The sequence below is a fragment of the Thalassophryne amazonica genome, chromosome 13 (assembly GCF_902500255.1).
Source record: "Thalassophryne amazonica chromosome 13, fThaAma1.1, whole genome shotgun sequence".
Classification (NCBI taxonomy): domain Eukaryota; kingdom Metazoa; phylum Chordata; class Actinopteri; order Batrachoidiformes; family Batrachoididae; genus Thalassophryne; species Thalassophryne amazonica.
In genome coordinates, this window is record NC_047115.1 from 45,993,819 (window position 1) to 46,015,372 (window position 21,554).

At 41.8% G+C, this 21,554-nt stretch overlaps 1 protein-coding gene across 2 annotated transcripts in view; it reads left to right on the forward strand.

The window, feature by feature from the left end:
- Positions 1–2,477: 2,477 nt before the first annotated feature.
- Positions 2,478–21,554, forward strand: part of mertka (c-mer proto-oncogene tyrosine kinase a) — a 54,089-nt gene continuing 35,012 nt past the window's right edge. For both annotated transcript variants that reach the window (XM_034184867.1, XM_034184868.1), the window contains exons 1-7: positions 2,478–2,639; positions 7,376–7,715; positions 7,804–7,904; positions 7,982–8,152; positions 20,066–20,152; positions 20,272–20,387; positions 21,198–21,387. In XM_034184867.1, coding sequence (XP_034040758.1) covers positions 2,570–2,639; positions 7,376–7,715; positions 7,804–7,904; positions 7,982–8,152; positions 20,066–20,152; positions 20,272–20,387; positions 21,198–21,387 — 1,075 coding nt within the window. In that variant the 5' untranslated portion in view covers positions 2,478–2,569. The remainder of the gene's footprint in view (positions 2,640–7,375; positions 7,716–7,803; positions 7,905–7,981; positions 8,153–20,065; positions 20,153–20,271; positions 20,388–21,197; positions 21,388–21,554) is intronic.

Sequence of the window (21,554 nt, forward strand, 5' to 3'; positions counted from 1 at the left end):
GCTGCAGTGGAGATTTGAACTGAGTTGTTCCGTGCCTGCAGGGTGGGAAGCTTATATATATATATATATATGCCAGGAAGTGTTTGCTGATTGTGTGCACCTTTTGAGCGGTGTCTCTCTGGGTGGAGAGTGCTGGACTCCATGTTTTCTTTCTTCACAGACAGTTTGTGTCGGCGGGGTCCCTGGGTCCGAACTGCTGTGGCTCCGGACCGTTTGCGCTGCTCAGAGCGCGCCGTGTTTTCACCTTACCAGACCGCGGACTTTTTAGTTGTTTATCATTGCACTCACTTTCATTAAAATGTTATTCTTTGAACCGTGCTCTGCTTATGTCAAATGTGGGATGAGGGAAAACTTGACATTAGAGCTTAGCTTATCAAGAATTTCAACAATAGTACTATAGTTACATGTGTGACATGGCGATAGAAGCTGGCAAATCCAATGAAGCTTTGGAATTGTTTGTGGGTTTTAGGAATTGAACAGTCCACCACTTCACTGACCTTGGCAGAGTCCATTCCAACACTGAGAAAAATCAGTATAGTTTCCTGCCAGGAAAGAACACTACAGATGCAATGTTTGCTCTGAGAATACTGTTGAAGTATCGAAGGCACTGTTTTTGTCGAGTTACAAAAAGCTTATGACAGGGTACCAAGAGAAGAGTTGTGGTATTGTATGAGGACATTTGGAGTGGCAGGGAAGTATGTGAGGGTAGTGCAGGACATGTACAAGGATAGTGTGACTGCAGTAGGAATGACATTCATTCAAGTTGGAGGGATTACACCAAGGATCAGCTCTGATTCCTTTCTTGGAGGCATATAGATGTGCTGAGGGAGGACATGCAGGTGGTTGGAGTGACAGAGGAAGATGCAGAGGGCAGGGTGAGATGAAATGAGTGATCTGCTGTGGTGACCCCTAACGAGAGCAGCCGAGTGAAGAAGACAATAGTGTAAAGGAAAAGTGAGTTGCCGAATAGCAACTGAATATTTAAAAATTCAGTTTTTTAAAAATAACACAATGCTAAAATCCTTCGACCGTATGAGCATGTAATCAATGAAAGTGTGTAGAAAGAATGTGACCTTTTTAATTTGAGTAGGTCAAGGTTAGCCATTTTTTAACTTGTCCCAAGAATGTTCCCTGAATTTCAAGACCCCGACAGTAATAGGACTGAACCTATGCTGAGTAAAGACAGACGGATGCAAAGTCTTATCAATACACGATGGCCATATTTTGGCCTTGGGTAAAAATCAGTGATATGTGCATTATTTTCATGAAGACAAAAATAACCACTCATTCATCTTCAACCACTTATTAAGCACCACTTACTGCAATTAAGGGTCACGGGGGGCTGGAGTCTATCCAAGCAGTCATAGGGTGTGAGGCGGGGTACATACACCCTGGACAGGACAGGGCCACATATAGACAAACTCACATGCACACCTACAGACAATTTAAACGTTCCATTCCATGTAACGTGCATGTCTTTGGATGTGGGAAGAAGCTGGAGCACCCGGAGGGAACCCACGCAAACATGGGCAGAACATGCAAACTCCACACAGAGGCTATAGGTGGGAATCGAGCCCATGACCTTCTTGCTATGAGGCAACAGTTCTAGCCACTAATCCACCATGCTGCCCCAAAATAACCAACAATTTAATCATTTAAAATGTTTGTTATGCGTTAGAACATATCATACACATCATAATGATGAATGACAGAGTGAACATCACTTCTTTAAAAACAAAAAACTACAAAACAAAGGCTAAAACTGAAAACATCAAGTCGGATATTTCATTTTATAGAATTTCCAGAAATACATACGAGATAAATTTTAATTCAGAAATAGAAGTTAAACACTAAAATAAGTTTTATAAACACTACTAGTCAAAAGCCTGGATAAACGAGGGGAAAGTGTGCCCAAACGTTTGACGTGATATAAATTCTATTTAGAAAAGCTTAATATTTTAGTATTGCTTAGTAAATATTGACATTCTACCAGAAACAAAGAATTTAAGTTGCAAATTATTTTTGTTTGTGTCTAAATAATTTAGCACACAAAATAAAATCCATAAAGTATTTAAATAAGCCGTTTGTGTGTGTATGGGGGTGTTTTTTTTGTGTGTGTTTTGACAGTAACAAAAATCTTTGAGGCCACAAGTGTAAAATCCCATTCACGATTTTGGCGTTTTTTTTATCGATGACGTCAGAGGCTCGATCGATGTGCAGGAGGTGACCACACGGGAGAGCAGTAGCACCGATTTTCTTTGCTTCTCTTTTTTCTTAGCACACTGCAATCAGAAAGAAAGAACACTGAATCTGATGCGCGAGTGTTCCGTGTTTTGAGTCTGCGTTGCTCCACTGCTGCATGTTTATTGGAAGAATTCTGTGCATTTCAGCCCCGCCTTCGTGGAATCCCGTGACGTAAGGAAAAGTTTTTTTTTTTAATTCCCTGTTCAGTTTAATGCCGCACATCGAGTCAACAGTGGACTGTTTGAAGAACGGGCTTCTGGTGGTGATGAGTGATTCTCTGGTACAAAAGGATAAGGAGAGGCTGAAAGGGTTTTAGGACGCGACCATGGAGAAGAAGCCGACTCCAGTTTGGACTGGACTTTTTATGGCGCTTATCGTGTGCGGTGCAGTCTGCGGTAAGATGTGGATTTTCATACATTTTTGACTGTACGTTCGGGCAACAGCTGGAATCACTTTAAAAGTCACCGTTGGCAAGGATTTCCAGTGGAAAAGAGGGGTGCGTAAAATTCCAAAGTGCCAGTGCCACTGAAAAACATTCAAACTGTTCAAAATATTCTGTTTTACCCTTTACCTTATTGATGCTTTTCAAACTAAGAGCTCCGTTCATACAGTCTAATTACAGTAACTGTGTGTCATCTTGTATTTTAATCTGGTCCTATTGATTTAAAGGACCTGCTATATATATATATTTTTTTTTTTTTCTTATCTGGGCTTGTTTTAGTTTGTCCTTGTTTGGCAACAATAGAGTGGTATAGTCATGTTTTTCTCTTTTTTTGAAATACTGATGCAGAATCATTGTATTTGATATATTTATTGTTATTAATCCTCTCCCTCCGAACTCTTCTGTACTTTGCTGCACGGTGAAACCGTCTGATAAGACCGATGAAGTTGTGCACATATCATTCATCACAGAACCTACTGTGGACAAACTATATCTGCATGAATTACCGACCAATTCCCATTTAAGTCAAAATGGGAGTCTTGCTACTGTCAAGACATGAAGTTTGTAAAATGTGTAAAAGAATTTTTCCGGGGCTGATGTTATGTGGGCCGCTGAAGAGGTACTGCTGGCCCACCACCACGAGAGGGCGCCAGACCCAGAAGTGACAGCTGTCATTCATCCTCTGCACCAGCTGTCACTCGTTCATCATCACCATAAAGGCCGGACTGCAGCTCCACCTCCTCGCCGAGAAATCGACTACTGAAGAGGTAATTTCTCTGCTGGAGGTGAAGGAGGCTCTTGAAGAGTGGAGACACCTGCTGGAGGGGGCATCGTTGCCTTTCACGGACCATCGGAACCTGGAGTTCATCCAGACCGCCAAGCGGCTGAACCCCAGGCAAGCCCGCTGGTCTCTGTTCTTCGGGCGCTTTGACTTCCGGATCACGTACCGCCCCAGGACCAAAAATCAGATGCATTGTCCCGGGTGCATGAAGAAGAAGCCAAAGCGGGGCTGTCGAACCCCACCGAGACCATCATCCCCGAGTCCGCTGTCGTGGCCTCCCTCACCTGGGACGTGGAGAAGACTGTCCGGGAGGCCCTGGCAAGGAGCCCGGACCCGGGGACCGGCCCCAAGAACAGAATGTACGTCCCACCAGAAGCAAGAGCTGCCGTATTGGACTTCTGTCACGGGTCCAAGCTGTCCTGTCATCCCGGAGTGCGTAGGACCGTGGCAGTAGTCCAGCAGCGCTTCTGGTGGGCGTCCCTGGAAACCTACGTCCAGGCCTGTACCATCTGCGCCAGGGGCAAGGCAGACTATCGGAGGACCTCGGGACTCCTCCAACCCCTGCCGGTGCCTCATCGCCCCTGGTCTCACATCGGCCTGGACTTCATCACGGGCCTCCCGCTGTCCCAGGGCAACACCGTTATTCTCACGATAGTGGACCAGTTCTCCAAGGCGGCCCGCTTCGTGGCCCTCCCGACGGCCCAGGAGACGGCAGACCTCCTGGTCAACCACGTCATGCGGCTGCATGGGATACCATCGGACATTGTATTAGATCGTGGTCCCCAGTTCTCTTCGCAGGTGTGGAAGAGTTTCTGTAAGGAGCTGGGGGCCACCGTGAGTCTCTCGTCCGGGTACCACCCCCAGACAAACGGCCAGGCAGAGCGGGCTAACCAGGAGTTGGAACAGGCCCTTCGCTGCGTCACCTCCGCGCGCCCGGTGGCCTGGATCGAGTATGCCCATAACATCCAAGTCTCGTCTGCTACCGGCCTCTCCCCTTTTGAGGCATGTTTGGGGTACCCGGACGAGGGCCAAGACCCATGCGGACCGCCGGCGTTCCCCTGCCCCCACATACCAGCCCGGACAGGAGGTGTGGCTCTCGACCAAGGACATCCCTCTTTGTGTTGACTCCCCGAAACTGAAAGACAGGTTCATTGATCCGTTTCGTATCATCAACCCGGCCGTAGTGAAGCTCCAACTCCCGGCTTCACTGCGGATTCACCCTGTTTTTCATGTTTCCCGTCTGAAGCCACACCTCACCCCTCTGTGCTCCGGGACCTACGCCGCCTCCTGCCTGGACGTCCGTCGTAAGGGTCGGGGGTTCCAATATCTGGTGGACTGGGAGGGGTATGGACCTGAAGAACGCTCCTGGGTGAAGAGGAGCTTCATCCTGGACCCGGCCCTCCTGGCCGATTTCTACACGAGACATCCGGACAAGCCTGGTCGGACGCCAGGAGGCGCCCGTTGGGGGGGGGGGGTCCTGTTATGTGGGCCGTTGAAGAGGAGGTACTGCTGGCCCACCACCACCAGAGGGCGCCCTGCTTGAAGTGCGGGCTCCAAGCAGGAGAGGGCGCCAGACCCAGAAGAAGTGACAGCTGTCGTTCATCACCATAAAGGCCGGACTGCAGCTCCACCTCCTCGCCGAGAAATCGACTACTGAAGAGGTCATTTCTCTGCTGACATACGTTGTATAATAATCTGAACTTCTGTTGCAGCTGTTTTCCTTGTCTGTGGGATTGGCGTTTGGTGTGATAGCGACGGCTTCGCCTCACACTCCAAACCAGATAAGTGGTTAACCAGGAGCTGCACGAGTGTGTGAGTGGAGGTGCTCCCTCCTAACTGTGTACAGACTGTGGATTACTGAGTGTGCCGACTCACACTCATTCATCTTGTCTCTGCTTTCTGCCAGCAGTACCAGGGTCGACAGCCGAAGACAGAGGCCACCTGGGGACTCGGGACTTGGCGGCTCCGGTGTTCTTCAGACCGTTGGTGGTGGAAGCCGTGTGGGACGCAGCTTCTCTCTCGTCGGGGGTCTTCTATCTTCGAGCCTGCCCACACGTCACCTGGTGTCAATTGAGTTTACAATTTCTGTGTATTTAGTTGTGTATTATCACAACATTAAATTGTTACTTTTTGGCTTATTCATTGTCCGTTCATTTGCGCCCCCTGTTGTGGGTCCGTGCTACGACACCTTCCCAACAGCTGAAGAGGATTGTGTTATGTGAGACGTGTTGCTATAAAGCAAGTTAAGTCTGGGAGCATGGGCCACATCACGGAAGCGCCTTCAATCCTGGATGGCAACCACCCAGGGAGACAGCCAGTCCATCTCCAAATCTCAAAAGTAACCGTCTATTTGCCACAGCCAAGGGAAAATGTAGGCATCCCCTTGGACTTCTCAATGCACTGGGGTCCCAAACACTCATGCACAGAAAAACGTGCCATATGGCCAAAATATCAAAGGTGACACTCCCTCATGATGCAAATTATACTCCTCATCTTAGTCTCCCTCAGTAACTGCGCTTTTTAGTCATTCCAGTAGTGTCCAAGGATCCTCCAGTGACCTAGTACCAAAGACATCAAGTCACCACTTATATATGAACATACACTGCTTTGAAAAAGTATTTAATTTCTTCTATTTGTTTTTATCTCATCCAAAAATAATTTTAGCTACTTGAACAAAACCTCTAAGAACTTTTTTTTGAATACTTTCATTTATAGAAGCCATAAAAAGTACCAAATAGTCTAACGGAAAACATCCAAGGCAAATCACAGCCAGCCAGTTCAATCAAATCATCAGTTAACTGTTTAAGCAGTGTGAAAGTTGCTTAAAGGTCTCACTCAGTAGCACACAATTCCTATTTAAAGTCCACATCCAGAGGAGATGTGGAAGGATGTGATTGAAATACCCTATGAAGCGTTATAAGGCTGTTTAAGGCTCTGAGATGCCAAATAACCACACTATCTATAATAGTGGAACATTGCTACGATTAGTGAGCCTTCTATGAAGTATTCTAGCTTGGAAATGTTCTGCACGTCTCACTTAGGAAGTCAAGACAGTCAAAAATAACATACAAGGACTGCAGGCCTTGCAAAGTTGTCAAAAGACATTATGGCTTGAATTCATTTGATGGGCACATGAGTTCTGCGCTATGCCAGAAAATCTTGAAAGAGAACGTCCAGTCAACAGTCCATGTGCTGAAACTCATGAAGCTTCGTCATGTAGCAACATGGTGATCAAAGGTGTAACAGCAGTTTTGAGTGGGCTAAAGTTTTGAAGTGGCAAAGGCAAAGTCCGGACTTGAAACTCATTGAAGACACTTTGGAACAAACTTAAATGGGTGATTTGTGCTTAAAAACCCTTCAGTGTTACTAAACGACTGCAGTTCTGCAAAGAAGAGTGGGCTAGTATAACACCTCAGTGTACTCTGGCGCGTGTGCGATAAGTACTCCAGAGGTTGTTCGTGTGGAACGCCTTTGGGTGCAAAGCATCAAGTGATCAGTTCTCGGACATGTGTGTTTCATGTAAGCTACACAGACATTGGTGAATCTATGGATAACACTGGGTCAAATATCCATAATTTGCCCAAAGAAGGGTGAACAAAGCCCCTTAAACATGTCTCATGTTTGACATTCCGAACAATAAGATCTTTCTGGTCAGTAACACACACTTCACACTAGACTGTTGCAAAGTTGGAGTAATGCTTTGCCCCCAAGCTGATAGTGGAAGTAGGACTTCATGCTTATCATGTTGAAGCCTATTATCTTCTGGTTTCGAACAAGAAGAGGTTTATGTTGACATATTTGAGTGATGCCTTTCCTGTAAGCCTTGGTAGGGTGGCCAACAATTCTACCATCTACTATGTATTTTTAACACAATATTCTAATATTTTAACATCTCCATCTGTTTAAAGCCCGACATTCTAGAAGTCCCCTTGCTCCTGGACGTCAAGGACACTTCAACAGATACATCAGAGCTTCTGAACCTGTTGTGGTCCAATCTCGTGCTTCTAAAGTCAATCTGAGCCCAGATGAGATCAGACGGTTACACTTCAAACCTACAGTGGGACTTACTCAGCTATCAGAGGGCCACGAGGTGAAGTTTAACTGTTCAATCAACATCCCTGCTGTCAGAATGGAGCCCTCCATCATTTGGGTGAAGAACAGCTTCGATCTGGCACCAAAGGCCGAAGTAGTGATCAATGATTTGCAGACCACTACAAACGGGGTTACAACCCTCCTCTCCACTGTCAGGTGACATTCACGGAAAATGTTTTTGATAAATTGAGTACTTAAAATGATCTGATTGGCTGCAACTACCAAGTATCCTCCTGCGTTACAGGATTAACCACATCCAGAGAGCGGATGCTGGAGAGTACCGCTGTAGATTGAGTATAGGCAACACCGTGATAGAGTCTCAGCCCATCAATATCCAGGTGGAAGGTAAGTTTTAAGAGAATGTCTATGTTGGATGGCTCCATTTTTTTTTTATTGGATTTTGACACTTATTTTATTTGTAGGTCTACCAACATTTATCCAGCAACCAGAGGACAGGAACATAACAAGAAACACACCCTTCACTCTGTTGTGTGAGGCTGTAGGACCCCCAGACCCCGTTGAGATCCGCTGGCTTCGTAATGGATTGCCTTATAGTGACAGTCTAACCTCTCCTAGCAGCTATTCTGTGCCAGGTGAGATGTCATTTCTAGGTCTGTTACACACAAACAACTGCTGCCATCATTGGCAGCTGCATTGTTTCATTCATCCCCTGATTGTTCTTCAGGTGTTGAAAACCTTTGACAATAAGTGTATTTTTTGCTCTTTGTCACCAGTGATGCCGGTAACGCGTTACTCTAATCTGACCACTTTTTTTTAGTAACGAGTAATCTAGCGCGTTAATCTTTCCAAAACAGTAATCAGATTAAAGTTACTTCTCCATGTCACTGTGCGTTACTATTATTTTTCATTGTGGGTTGATAGCAGCATTAAACTTGGTCTGTGGGCAGGGGGTCGGGGTTCGACTGAACTGCCCACTTTAAGCGAGCTGTGACCTTTTCATCCACGGTTTTTTGCAGCTGCTCGACTCGTCCTCACATCTTAAAGCGCGGTGATCAGCACACCTGCACTGAGCAGGTGAGACATTTTTATACTTTTTTCCCTCCTTTATTTAGAATTCTGAGCTGAGCCGCTCCGTATCGTCTTGTTAAAAACAGGTGATCCGCCGCGACACGTCAACAACTAACACTATTTTCCACTCAAATGCACCTAAACTCTCTTTCTGAGGACCACATGATGTGAAAACGCAATAAAACTTTCTTACCTGTAAATCTGGTCATGTTTTCTGCATAAATAAATGTTATCCATTCTTTGTGCTCAAACGCCAAAGCAGGAGCGAATCCAGATGGAATGGGGGCGTGGGGCAAGGATGTGCCCCCCTCACAACACCCCTAGATTAAAGGTCCAGTTTTGAAGCCGTTTTTTACTACAACTACTAATATTGCTTAAAATAATAATAATTTCGACAAGTAAAATGTTTAGAGAGAATTTAAATGTTAGAAAAATGTTAGAATTTAATAGTTACATTTATAAAAAATGTAGGTTTGAAATTGCAAGTTTTACTGTTACAGTGCTGTCAACAGTTAAATATGAGGTCAAGAAAGAGGTCTTTATTTTACTTTTTATAAAACAAGTATTTATTTTCATTGAAGTCAAGAAAGGGTGACTATAAAGTGAGTTTTGGCAAAACAGGTATCATTGTCATGTTGATGTGGGTTGTTGTCGGCAGCTGGGGAAAGTAACTAAAAAAGTAACTAGTAATCTAACTTAGTTACTTTTACAATTGAGTAATCAGTAAAGTAACTAAGTTACTTTTTCAAGGAGTAATCAGTAATTGGATTACTTTTTCAAAGTAACTGTGGCAACACCGTTTGTCACACACATTCCAGTAAATGATCATTTTAAGAAGTTTAATGTACTAGAAATTATACCCACAACAATTACATTGTGCATTGAACAAATTAATTAATTTACTTTGAGTTATTTCTTCATGTGACTGAATGTGGAAACCAATAAGGCACCGCAGTCTCGTTTGAACCCTGCGGGATTTGACCACTTACAGTGGCCTGCGCTCCATTATACAATATATATACAGCATAAGTTCACACGGAAAAATGGTGTACTGTTTTGTTTTCGGCTGCAATCGCCAAGCAGTCGCGAAAAGTTTATTTTTTTCGATTGCAAGTGGAGAAGGGAAGACAAAGCGAGTGGGAAACGTCGTGTCAGTAAATGTTAGCCTACACAGTTAACCAGAGTAGCTCCGTTCTTTCGCCTGCAACACCGCCTCAACACGTTTGTGCTCCAGATCAAAAACAAACCGCACCACATGTCCACTTTCCCACCTCATCGTCACTTTTTCTTTGCATTTTCACTGTTTGTGTGTAATTTGCACAAAAATCCACTGAAAATGGATTTCTATCCATTATCCACTATCTACTCTGAGCACAATGTGAGGAGAAATAGAAAAGGACAGGAGAGCTGAAAGGTAGTGCATAATAGCCACATATTTATAATAAAATACATTACAGACATGGTAACAACAAATCATGTCAGGTCTGGGAGCATGCACTAGTGCCACATGTCACTGCATCCATCACACTGTGGAACCATCTTGGGGCCTGGATGACAACCACCCACAGAGACAACCAATATGCTACTCTTATTAATATATACATAAGTGCGTTATAGTTGTTTTTTGTCATAACATACAATAATTGGTTAATACATTATAAAAAGTAAATATTTACCTAAATTTAATTGTTTACCTTATTATAAGCAGACTTTGCAACTTTGGAAACATTTATTTAAATTCATAATGTCTGCAGAGTATTGAGTCCGTCTCATTCCGTTGACATGATTGTGTTTGTGGTTTCTGTTCTGCCTGATCTCTGCTGCCTCAGCACCAGAAGCCTGCTCACAACAATGAGATTTATTTCAGGTCAGAATCACTGGGGCCAAAAACTACAGCATTTTTTAACCTGGATTCTAGTTTAGTAGATGTTTTTGGGTTCATCTTTTCACTCAAAACAAAAGTGGTTTGAATGGGTGCAGTATTGATTTAGAACATAAACACCATCATGAGCTAAACAGCTACAAAATGTAATTTTATGGAATACGCTAAAGCCCCTCACAGTTAATGACTTTTTGTGGTCTCTGAACAGGTGAAAATGTTATTAGAAGTGTGGGGTAGCATGAAGAGAATCCCTATAGTGGTAAACGTGCATTGTTACATTGCTAAATGTAAAGAAGCTTTTTGAAAAGACTATTTGCACAGTGAGCTGCTTACCTTTGTGTCCGTTCTGCAATCCTGCGCTTCACCAAGACGTTACAAGTTGATTATCAAAGACAGACTTGTTTTCTGCCTTGAACGGGAATGAGTTCCTCCGCGACAATCGATATACAAATAATGAATGTTTATGAGTTCAGTGGTACGAATATTTCTTGAGGTTTCACCAAATTACATATTCGTTCCATTGAAAGAATGAAGAACATTCATTATCATATACCTATAAATGATACGCCAATATGATTGGATAAAACACTAAAGAATAAATAGCAATACACCCTTTTCGCGGACGGGTAATATTTTTCATACCACCTGAGTAATCAGCCAATCCGGACAACGGAGCGACGCCACGACGAAGAGGCGCGGTCAGAGGAACTGTGAAATACTGGCGAGTCACTATTAATAATTTCTTATGTGTCCAACCTTGTAGGTTGATCGTTAAAATTAAATTCGTTAGTGCTAAAAGCCATCATAATTATTTATAGGAAAACGTTCTTTTTTTTCTACTAAGGTTTGAACTTTGAGTGTTTACACAGGAGATAAAAGTGAGAAAATGTTCATGCCTGTTTGAGAAAAGTGTATGACGTGTGTAGTGAGGGGTTTTACAGCCTTAAAACATATATAATAATTGTAAAAAATAACGCTGACTACTACGCGGATTTCGCCTATCGCGGGTTATTTTTAGAATGTAACTCCCGCGATAAACGAGGGACCACTGTATATGATAAAATCACTATCAAGTTGTTCACCCCTTCAGGGTGTATAAAGCCATATTCATTGGTGAACAACTTGATAACTGATAATATTTGTTTTATATAACGGCTGTCATTTGATATATTAATTTATTAACAACAGAAAAGGGACTTACATTTTGGTGTGTCACTGCACTGACTGTGTACTTCCAGAAAAAAAAAGAGAGACTTTGTGTACGATCCTCACTCCAGCGAAAATCACATCAGAAATTAGTCATCAACAATCCAACAGGAACTTTAAATACGAGTTCAGAAATAATTCTGATGATGTCATCTGCGATGCCATGCACCAACTTTGTGTACTTCCAAAAAAAACAAACAACAACAAAAAAAGACTACTTCCTCAGTGTAGTGGGAAAAAAAAAATGTCAGAAATTAGTCCAACTTTTCATTCTAACTTCCTCCTAACAGCATCCAGATGGCTTACGACGCAGTGGATTTGTGTGTGTGTGTGTGTGTGTGTGTGTGTGTGTGTGTGTGTGTGTGTGTGTGTGTGTGTGTGTGTGTGTGTGTGCGCGCGCGTGTGTGCCTGCAGAGTGCAATGGTAGCAAACAGATGGAACCAAATTTGCATGCAAAATGGAACCAAATTCCACTCTAAATGCAATGCAACATAAATGGGACGAATAATCCATGTCACGTGACATACAAAGCACCAATCAAATGACAAGGATCCACTCAGCCGTTATATAATTACTAATGATTCAGTGGAGGGCAGTGCTGCCAAACAGGCAGGAGGCTAAAGTAAGTGGCTAACAGCAATTATATATTAACTTTGTATTAACTTTATATTCTATAAACCTTTGGATAGTGTTAGATTTATATCCAGTTGTCTTTATATATAGTGGTTTTGTGCTCAATTAAAGTTAGATTCAGTTAATTTCATATTCAGTTTTGCTTTTTGATGAGTTTTATATTTATTTCATGTTAGCAAGTGTTGAGGGTTTGATTCTACTAAAGCTAAGTTCCTTTGTGGAGTTTGCATGTTCTCCTCATGACTCAGTCATATTCCTTGACACACTCCAGTTTCCTTCATTAGAACATGCACATGTGGTTCATCCCTCAGCAGGGGTTGGTGGGAGGATTGGCATCCCAGTAACTGTAAACTTATTTAATGAGTGAATAAATAAATACATTTGTGGTCATAAGTTTACATATACCTTGGGTTAAAATGTTCAAACTCAGTTTTCCCACTCGGCATTTATATCATTTTATCAAAAAATGTGTTCAGTCAGCTAGAATGTCTACTTTATATACGTACATACAAAGTGATGGTGACCAACTGTAAACTTTTGTCTAGGGCTTTTAATGTCAATTTTAGAGTAATGGCTTCATCTTTGATTAGTTCCTTAGTTGTTATCTGAGGTTCTGCTGGACCTTAATGTTAATTTCTGGGTATTAATTTGAGTGTCCTTCTTCAATAATATCATTTTCATTTTAACCTTTATTTAACCAGGTTAGTCTCATTGAGATCGAGATCCCTTTTGCAAGGGAATCCTGGGCAATTATAAAGTTTCCAGTTCACCTAACTTGCATGTCTTTAAATGTGGGAGCACCCAGAGGAAACCCACACAAACACGGGGAGAACATGCAAACTCCACACAGAAAGGCCACAGGTGGAAATCAATACCACGATCTTCTTGATGTGAGACAACAGTGCTAACCACTAAGTCACTGTGCTGCCAATATAATTAAACAAATGAAATATAAATATGTTAATATTTAAATATAACACTAATACAATTAAATTTAAAGATTATATGGTACCAAACATCTTATAATTTTATTGTAGAGTTGCTGGTGGTACCACGAATCATTTGTGATGGTTCTTACAGAATGACATTTGGAGATCCAAGTTATGGTTTGCAGACACAACTTGAAAACAGGACAGTTTTTTTTACAGTTTATTTTGTTGAAATTTAGGCAGGCTTGGTAGGAATGGTCCAACAGCGGCAGACGGGAACAGCTGGGCAGGGCAGGGAGAGGAGTTGAATATGGGTGAATCAAACAGGCGGCTAAAGACTGAGGCAAAGCTGATGGTAACTAGGATTCCGGTGGATCAGGCATGTAGGATCTGGGGCACAGAGAAAACAGGTAAACAAACATCTGGGAAAATAACACCAACAATACAAATAAAAAGTCTTCTCAGAGATAAGGCCAGTAGTCTGTGCCACAATGGGGACTGAAAGATCCTGCAGCATCTGGATGTCTGAGCTGCAGTTAAATACTGCAGTAGCTTGATTGGTTGTAGGTGAGCAGACTCAGCAGCTGCAGAGGCAGTGGTGGGCACAGTTCCGCTAATCCACTAATTAGCAAAGCTAACTTTTTTGTTAGTGGATTAGCTTTTCAGCTAATTTTGAAAACCATCAGAGGACCACTTAGCTTCCGCCAAATTTAGCTCCGATAACTTTCAGCCCGATAACTTTTTTTTTTTTTTTTTGCTGTAAATCAAGTACTTACCTGTTGCATGTTTTGCAATAGTCAGACAACTGCGAACTCAGTCCATCAGCAGAAGAGAGTGGCGCAAGCCGGCTGCTGTTGCCCCAAAGGAAGAAAAAAAAAAGTAATTTACTTTCAACATGCAGAAAGACGGTCAATGCGGAGGCTCAAAACACTTTTCACTTATAGTTTTACTCAGAAACAACTAATTCTGGACAGTTATTGATATTAACAGTACCTCTGTCATTTTTACAGAGAGAAAATATCAAACATATGACATATCTTTTAAAGGAATGCAGTAAATTCTGAAGATTTGTGCTTTTTTAACAGACACATGCCGAAAGACATTATGGGAAAAATGAGTCTCCTTCACTGGTTTATTAAAACCAACACACAAGTTACTGTAACGTGTGTGTTGGTTTTTACAAATAAATGTGTATTTGAAATATGTCTTTTTTTTCATTTGTAAAAAAAGAGCTTTATTAATGATTTATACTAAACTAGAAGATAAAAATTAGTTAAAACTGACGGACAGCTGCATCTGCCTGCTGAACTGCGTGGCTTGATTTATTTTGTATTTAATTGTAGTTAAGGACAAAAAATGTTGGCTTGGTCTATCCCTCCCTTTGAAAGTAAATATTTGTTATTAGAAGCATAACCTTTTGGCAATGTGTGCTCTGACCCCTCATTTTCATTCTGACACAAACTACCCAATGACACAAACTAAGCCCTGGAGCTGAACACAGCTAGAGGTTTCAGAGCTGTGCTTTGATCCAGCATATGTGAAGTCCTGGGCAGTGAGGGGATGGGGGCTGTGCTGTGACTCTGTTCTGGGTTAGCTCCAGGGACAAAGGCTTTATTCATTGGACAGCCCACTAAACCTGCTGGGAGGGGTTGGACAGGGAGAGACGCAGGCTGGCTGCAGGATCTGAGCTGGTCTTGTGCAGTACACACAACAACATCTTTCTGCACATACCCACCTCATTGTTTTTCTAGCCAATGAGTTTTTATTACCCGAGGCCATCAAATATGGTCATCGGGTATTGCGAAGGCTTTGCGTCCATCCGTCTGTCCATCCGTCTGTGCTCAGCATAAGTCCAGTCCTATTACTGCCAAAGGGAACATTCATGGAACACAGACCTTGAACAAGTTCAAAGATGGCTACCCTTGACCTATTTTAAGAGGTATTTGAAGAGGTTAAATTGTCACATTCTGTTTCAATCTATTGTATTGGGGTTTTTTGTTTGTTTGTTTGTTTTGAGTGGCAGGGGTGACACCCAATCAGAGTAGAGCTGCGCCGTGACGTAGATCTGTCTAAAATCGCTTTATTTATGTGTTTATGTGTTTATACACGTTTTTCATATATTATGTAAAAGCTTGTCAGAAACAAACACTTCTAAAACTGAAAATGCTGTTTTTGGAACCTAATAATGCCTGCAAAGTGATTTAGAAGTCATTTTGCCGATGTTAGCGTAGGCTGGTAGCTGCAAAACTCAGTTTTGTTTGTGTGTTAATGTATCCTCTTTGCCATTTATTATGTAAAAGCTAGTGAGAAATAAACGCTTATAAAACTGAAAACACTGTTCTTGGAACCTAATAACACCTCTGGAACAAAATTGCAGACGTCAACATGCACGCTAACTTTCGCTAACTCAAAGCCAATTTCCTATGGACTTACATTTGTCTCATTAATACCAGCAAAGTTTGATCTTTCAAACACAGTATTCAACAAGTAAAGACGTTTAACTTTTAGCTTATGAAAACTCTGTAGTTGTGGCTGTTTTTGAAAGCTGAATGTTAAAGTGGGAAATTAGCACAGCTGTTTTAAGCGGCTTCATAACATGGAGCTCCTCCAAACCTGATGATTACAGGCTGTTGGATCCACACTGCGGGACGTTCACGTTGCATTTAGTGAATGCTCACCATCATTTCTGGTCTTTCCATTTGACTTGCCAGGTCGTGTATATATTTTCTGTTTCTTTCACTCTCCTGTGTGTTGCAGTTTTGTTTTATGTGCCAAGTACAGTTAAAATAGAAGTGTGTGCTTGACCTTTCTAGTTTCCTCTTTTCCACATTCCATGACTTCATATAAAAAGGTATTTAATAAGCTGTGAATTTCAGTCACATAGCCTCTCTGTCAATGACGGCAGGATTACACCTGTTAGTAAAGTAATTTCAACATTAGTACGGCCAAAGTTCAACATGAAATAAACTCCTGTTAAACCTACAGGCATATAAACTTCCCATGAAGTACTTTTTTGAAAAGTTGACAATGGGCTGTTGTTTTTGCTCTTTTTGTAAGAAAAGCCATGTTGGCGACCAATTTGTTGAACAGGTCATAAGTAAGTAAGTAAGGACTGACTTATCACAGATAAAATTCACAAAGTGCTTCCCAATATACAGTAAAAAATAAAATCATAATATATCAAACTATATAAAACATTATGAAAATTGAAAACAGCAAGTCTAACTAAAAGCTTGTCTGTATAAAAATGTTGAGTTGCTTTTTAAAAGAGTCTGTGGAGTCTGTGTGTCTTAAAGACAGAGGAAGAGCATTCCAGAGTCTTGGTGTGACTGCTTCAAATGATATATCCCTATGGGTTTTAAAAGAGTGCTTAGGACCATCAGTAACCTCTGATCTGATGACCTAAGTGCCTGAGAAGAAAAATAACGTATCAGTAGGTCTGTGATGTACTAGGGAGCTTGTCCATGTAGGGCCCTAAAAGTTAAAACTAAAATTTTAAAATGACTTTAAAATTTTACTGGCAGTCAGTGAAGAGAGGCCAAAACTGGAGTGATATGAGTTCTTCTTTTTGTGCCAGTTAAAAGTGCTGCAGCAGCACTCTGTACAGTCTGAAGCCTTTCCAAAGCTGAGTTGTTGAGACAAGTAAAAAGACCATTACAATAATCCAAACAAGAAGCAACAAAAGCATGAATAATCATCTCCTATTCAGCCTTTGACACCAGCAGCCTGAGTTTTGAAATATTACCTACATGACAGTCGAACCAGCTTTTTGGAATGGAATGATGTTCAAAGGACACTGAACTGTCAAAAACAACACCCATATTTCTAAGATTCAACTGAACAGAGGAACCTAAGAAGCTAATACATTGCTTAATTTCAGAAATCTTGTTTCAGAAATAAAGTTTCAATTTTATCTGCATTTAACTGGAGAAAATTTTCAGTCAGGCAAATGAGACAATTTGTGAAACTTGGAAGCCTTAAAACAATAGTACAGCTGGATGTCATCAGCATGGTGGTGATGAGAAATATGATAGTAACATCAAATAATCTGTCCACGTGGGAGTATATAAAGAAGAAAAAGAATATGAACCAAAACAGAACCCTGAGGTACCCCACACAAAAGAACTGTTTTACTATTTTTTTAAATACATGACCTCATAGTGAGGCAGTCACTTGGTACACTCATCTTAAGATATGCTGGTGGGTTTGTATATTTTACTCAGCTTTGTGAAATCTTTTTTTTTAATGGCAACAGTGTTCATGTGGCTCATTATACTATAATTTGAGAAACATTAGTTTCTATTTATGTGTACGTATTTTTTTTCTTCTACTACTCATCCGAGGCTAGTTTCCATCAAACGTTCTATGTTCATGTACAGTGCATTCGGAAGGTATTCACAGTGCTTCACTTTTTCCACATTTGGTTAGGATAAAGCCTTATTCTAAAAAGTAAGTCCCTTCGGCTGCTCCCTTGTTTGCACTTGGGGTCGCCACAGCAAATCCAAGGTGGCTCTGCATGTTGAATTGGCACAAGTTTTACGCCGGATGCCCTTCCTGACGCAACTCCACATTACATGGAGAAATGTGGCAGGGGTGGGATTTGAACCCGGAACCTTCTGAACTGAAACCAAGCACATTAACCACTTGGCCACCACACTTACTCCATTTTAGAATAAGGATAAAGCCTTATTCTAAAATGGAGTAAATTAATTTTCCCTCAAAATTCTACTCACAAAACCCCATAATGACAATGTGCTAAAGTTTTTTTGTTGTTGTTGCAAATTTATTAAAAATAAAAAGACTAAGAACTCACATGTACATAAGTATTCACAGCCTTTGCCATGAAGCTCAACATTGAGCTCAGGTGCATCCTGTTTCCACTGATCATCCTTGAGAAGTTTCTACAGCTTAATTGGAGTCCACCTGGGGTAAATTCAGTTGACTGGACATGATTTGGAAAGGCACACACCTGTCCACATATAGGGTCCTACAGTTCACAGTGCATGTCAGAGCACAAACCAAGCATGAAGTCAGAGGAATTGCCTTTAGACCTGGGAAACAGGATTGTCTCAAGGCACAAATCTGGGGAAATGTACAGAAACATTTCTGCTGTTTTGAAGATCCCAAATGAGCCCAGTGGCCTCCATCATCCGTAAATGGAAGAAGGTCTGATCCACCAGGACTCTTCCTAGAACTGGCCACCCACCTAAACTGAGCAACCAGGGGAGAAGGGCCTTAGTCAGGGAGGTGACCAAGAACCTGATGGTCAGTCTGTTAGAGCTCCAGCATTCCTCTGTGGAGAGAGGAGAATCTTCCAGAGGGACAACCATCTCTGCAGAAATCCACCAATCAGACCTGTATGGTAGAGTGGCCAGATGGAAGCCACTCCTTAGCAAAAGGCACATGGCAGCCCACCTGGAGTTTGTCAAAGGACACCTGAGGGACTCTCAGAGCATGAGAAACAAAATTCTCTGATCTGATGAGACAAAGATTGAACTCTTTGGCGTGAATGCCAGGTGTCATGTTTGGAATAAACCAGGTACCATCCCTACAGTGAAGCATGCTGGTGCCAGCATCATGCTGTGGGGATGTTTTTCAGCGGCAGGAAGTGTGAGACTAGTCAGGATTGAGGGAAAGATGAATGCAGCAATGTACAGAGACATCCTGGATGAAAACCTGCTCCAGAGCGCTCTTGACCTCAGACTGGGGTGACAGTTCATCTTTCAGCAGGACACAAGCACACAGCCAAGATATCAAAGGAGTGGATTCAGGACAACACTGTGAATGTCCTTGAGTGGCCCAGCCAGAGTTCAGACCTAAATCTGATTGAACATCTCTGGAGAGATCTGAAAATTGCTGTGCACTGACACTCCCCATCCAACCTGGTGGAGCTTGAGATGTGCTGCAAAGAGGAACGGGTAAAACTGCCCAAAGATAGGTGCACCATATTCAATTAGACTTGAGGCTGTAATTGCTGCCAAAGGTGCATCAACAAAGTACTGAGCAAAGGGTGTGAATACTTATGTACACGTGATTTCTTAGTTTTTTATTTTTAATACATTTGCAAAAATGTAACAACTTTTTTCATGTCATTATGGGGTGTTGAGAGTAGAATTTTGAGGGGAAAAATGAATTGACTCCATTTTGAAATTAGGCTGTAACATTACAAAATGTGGGAAAAGTGAAGCACTGTAAATACTTTCTAGATGCACCGTATACCGTAGTGCTCCCTCTGCAGAGCACCTAAACTCATAAAATCAAAATTCTTTGAAGAGTGTAAACAAAATGTCCAGTCATGGCTTGCTGAGTTTTTTTGTGATTTTCTCTGTTGAAATGTTTTTGAGACAGACGTTTAGAAAAGGAGCACAAACGGGACATTATTCTGCAGCTGTTTACGTCCTGTACTGGTCAGTTGGATTTGTTGAAAGACGGGAATTGTATGTCCGGGAAAACAGACGAGGCAAAAGGATTGTCACTACAGTGTTTAAAAATAGGGAGGCTGAATTTCATCTGATTGCATGTGGTAATTCTGCATAAACCTCCTGTGGTATAAAGGATTGACTGTGTTTTTAGTAAATATATTGGTAATTCTCTGTCTATTCTTCATTCTACAATGTTGCACTGTGGACATGGTGCTTTTCCACAGGTTTTACCTTTGACACAAAGAAATCTGTTCACAATGAAGAACAAAAAACGGACTGCAGCTGACTGCTATTTATTATATCTGGGAATGAAACTTGTGAGATTTGTTACTCGGTATTACCACGGCCTTGACAGTTGGCTTCTCTGTGTGATGTTTTGTCTTATCCTCTACATGTCATTTGCAGGTGTGGACAAATTTACTCAGTTCAGCTGTGAAGCTTACAATGCCAAGGGTATCACCACCTCCAAAGAAGCACACATCAACATCAAAGGTACAAGTGGCTCCTTTTGGCTTTAAGTCATATTGACATTCCAAGATGTCTTCTGTCTTTGCAGCATGCATTTAAGTTTTCACAAATAAGTTAATATAGTTTCTAATGGTCTTTGGTAGTGCTTCCGGACCCCGTCTCTGAGGTTACGGTCATAGAGAGGCAGTCCAATAAGTTGGTGATCAGTTGGAAACCTGGCCACGATGGTTTCTCTCCACTCACTAAATGCCACATCAGGGTAAGCTCCAAATCACAGACGAAGCTGCTTTTTTCAGATCTGCTTTTTACTTGATGTGGATTCAGCAAGGGCAGGAATAATTGCAGCTAAGTAACAGAAACAAGCAAGGCTGCCGCATTTGCAGCTGTTCCCTTGGATATGTAACAGATAATTTCTAAAACAACGTGGGCAACTGCCGAAATAGAGCACAAATCTATTACACTGGTCAACAACAATAAAAAAAATTCTTGCATGGACTTTGAGAACTGATTTAGGATCATTTTGGGGTGTTGAATCTGAATCTTTGCTCAGATTTCCTCTAATACATCACTTTTTTCCAATCTCCATGTTCTGTATTGATGGATTACGCAAAAGTTCCTCATTCACTCACAAGTTTGACGCCACTAATCAAAGAAAAAAAAACTTTATAGATTAATCTGGTGCATCACAGTTCACCAGAGGTTAATTAGTTAATCCTCATTATATGCACTTTTAATTTGGAGTTGCACAAAATGATTCAGTGTTTATTGTGTAAACAAACTGGAGGGGATGGACTTGCCTACTCATCACTTATTCGCTACATTTTACAGGGTCCATGTCAGGCTTGGAAGAAGTTTCCAGTTTATTCCGTTTGCTTGTTTGTGCTGTTACGTGTGTAACATGCTGTCTTCTCAACATTCAGCTGGAATGGCTGAAAATTTGTCACCACCTTTCAGATGATGACCAGTGAAACTGATAGGACAGCCAGTAAATCTGAAACGTTACTGATCCTCTGGGCTAATGCCTTAAAAAGTCTCAGTGACTGCCCTTGCATTCCCTGTGTTAACTAAGGTTAAAGAGGTGAGCCAGAGGAAAGGGGAGGTGACAACCACCAGATTAATCAATGTGACAGTTCCACCGTTCCATTGTGAGGTCTCTGGGCTGCAAGCCATGACGTGGTACAACATGAGTGTTTCCTGCAGCAATGAAGTGGGAGAATCACCTGCTACTATGTGGATCCAGAGCAACACCACAGAGGGAGGTACGTCTACCTGAGAACCATGGAACTATTTTCAGTTAAATGGACTGTGTATCTACAGCACTTTCATTGCCATTCTGCCTTATTTCCACACTGATGTCATCGTGCCGCCCTGCAAAGATACTCAACTTGCAAACATATAGCAAATTGCTATTTCAGTACCTTGCTTG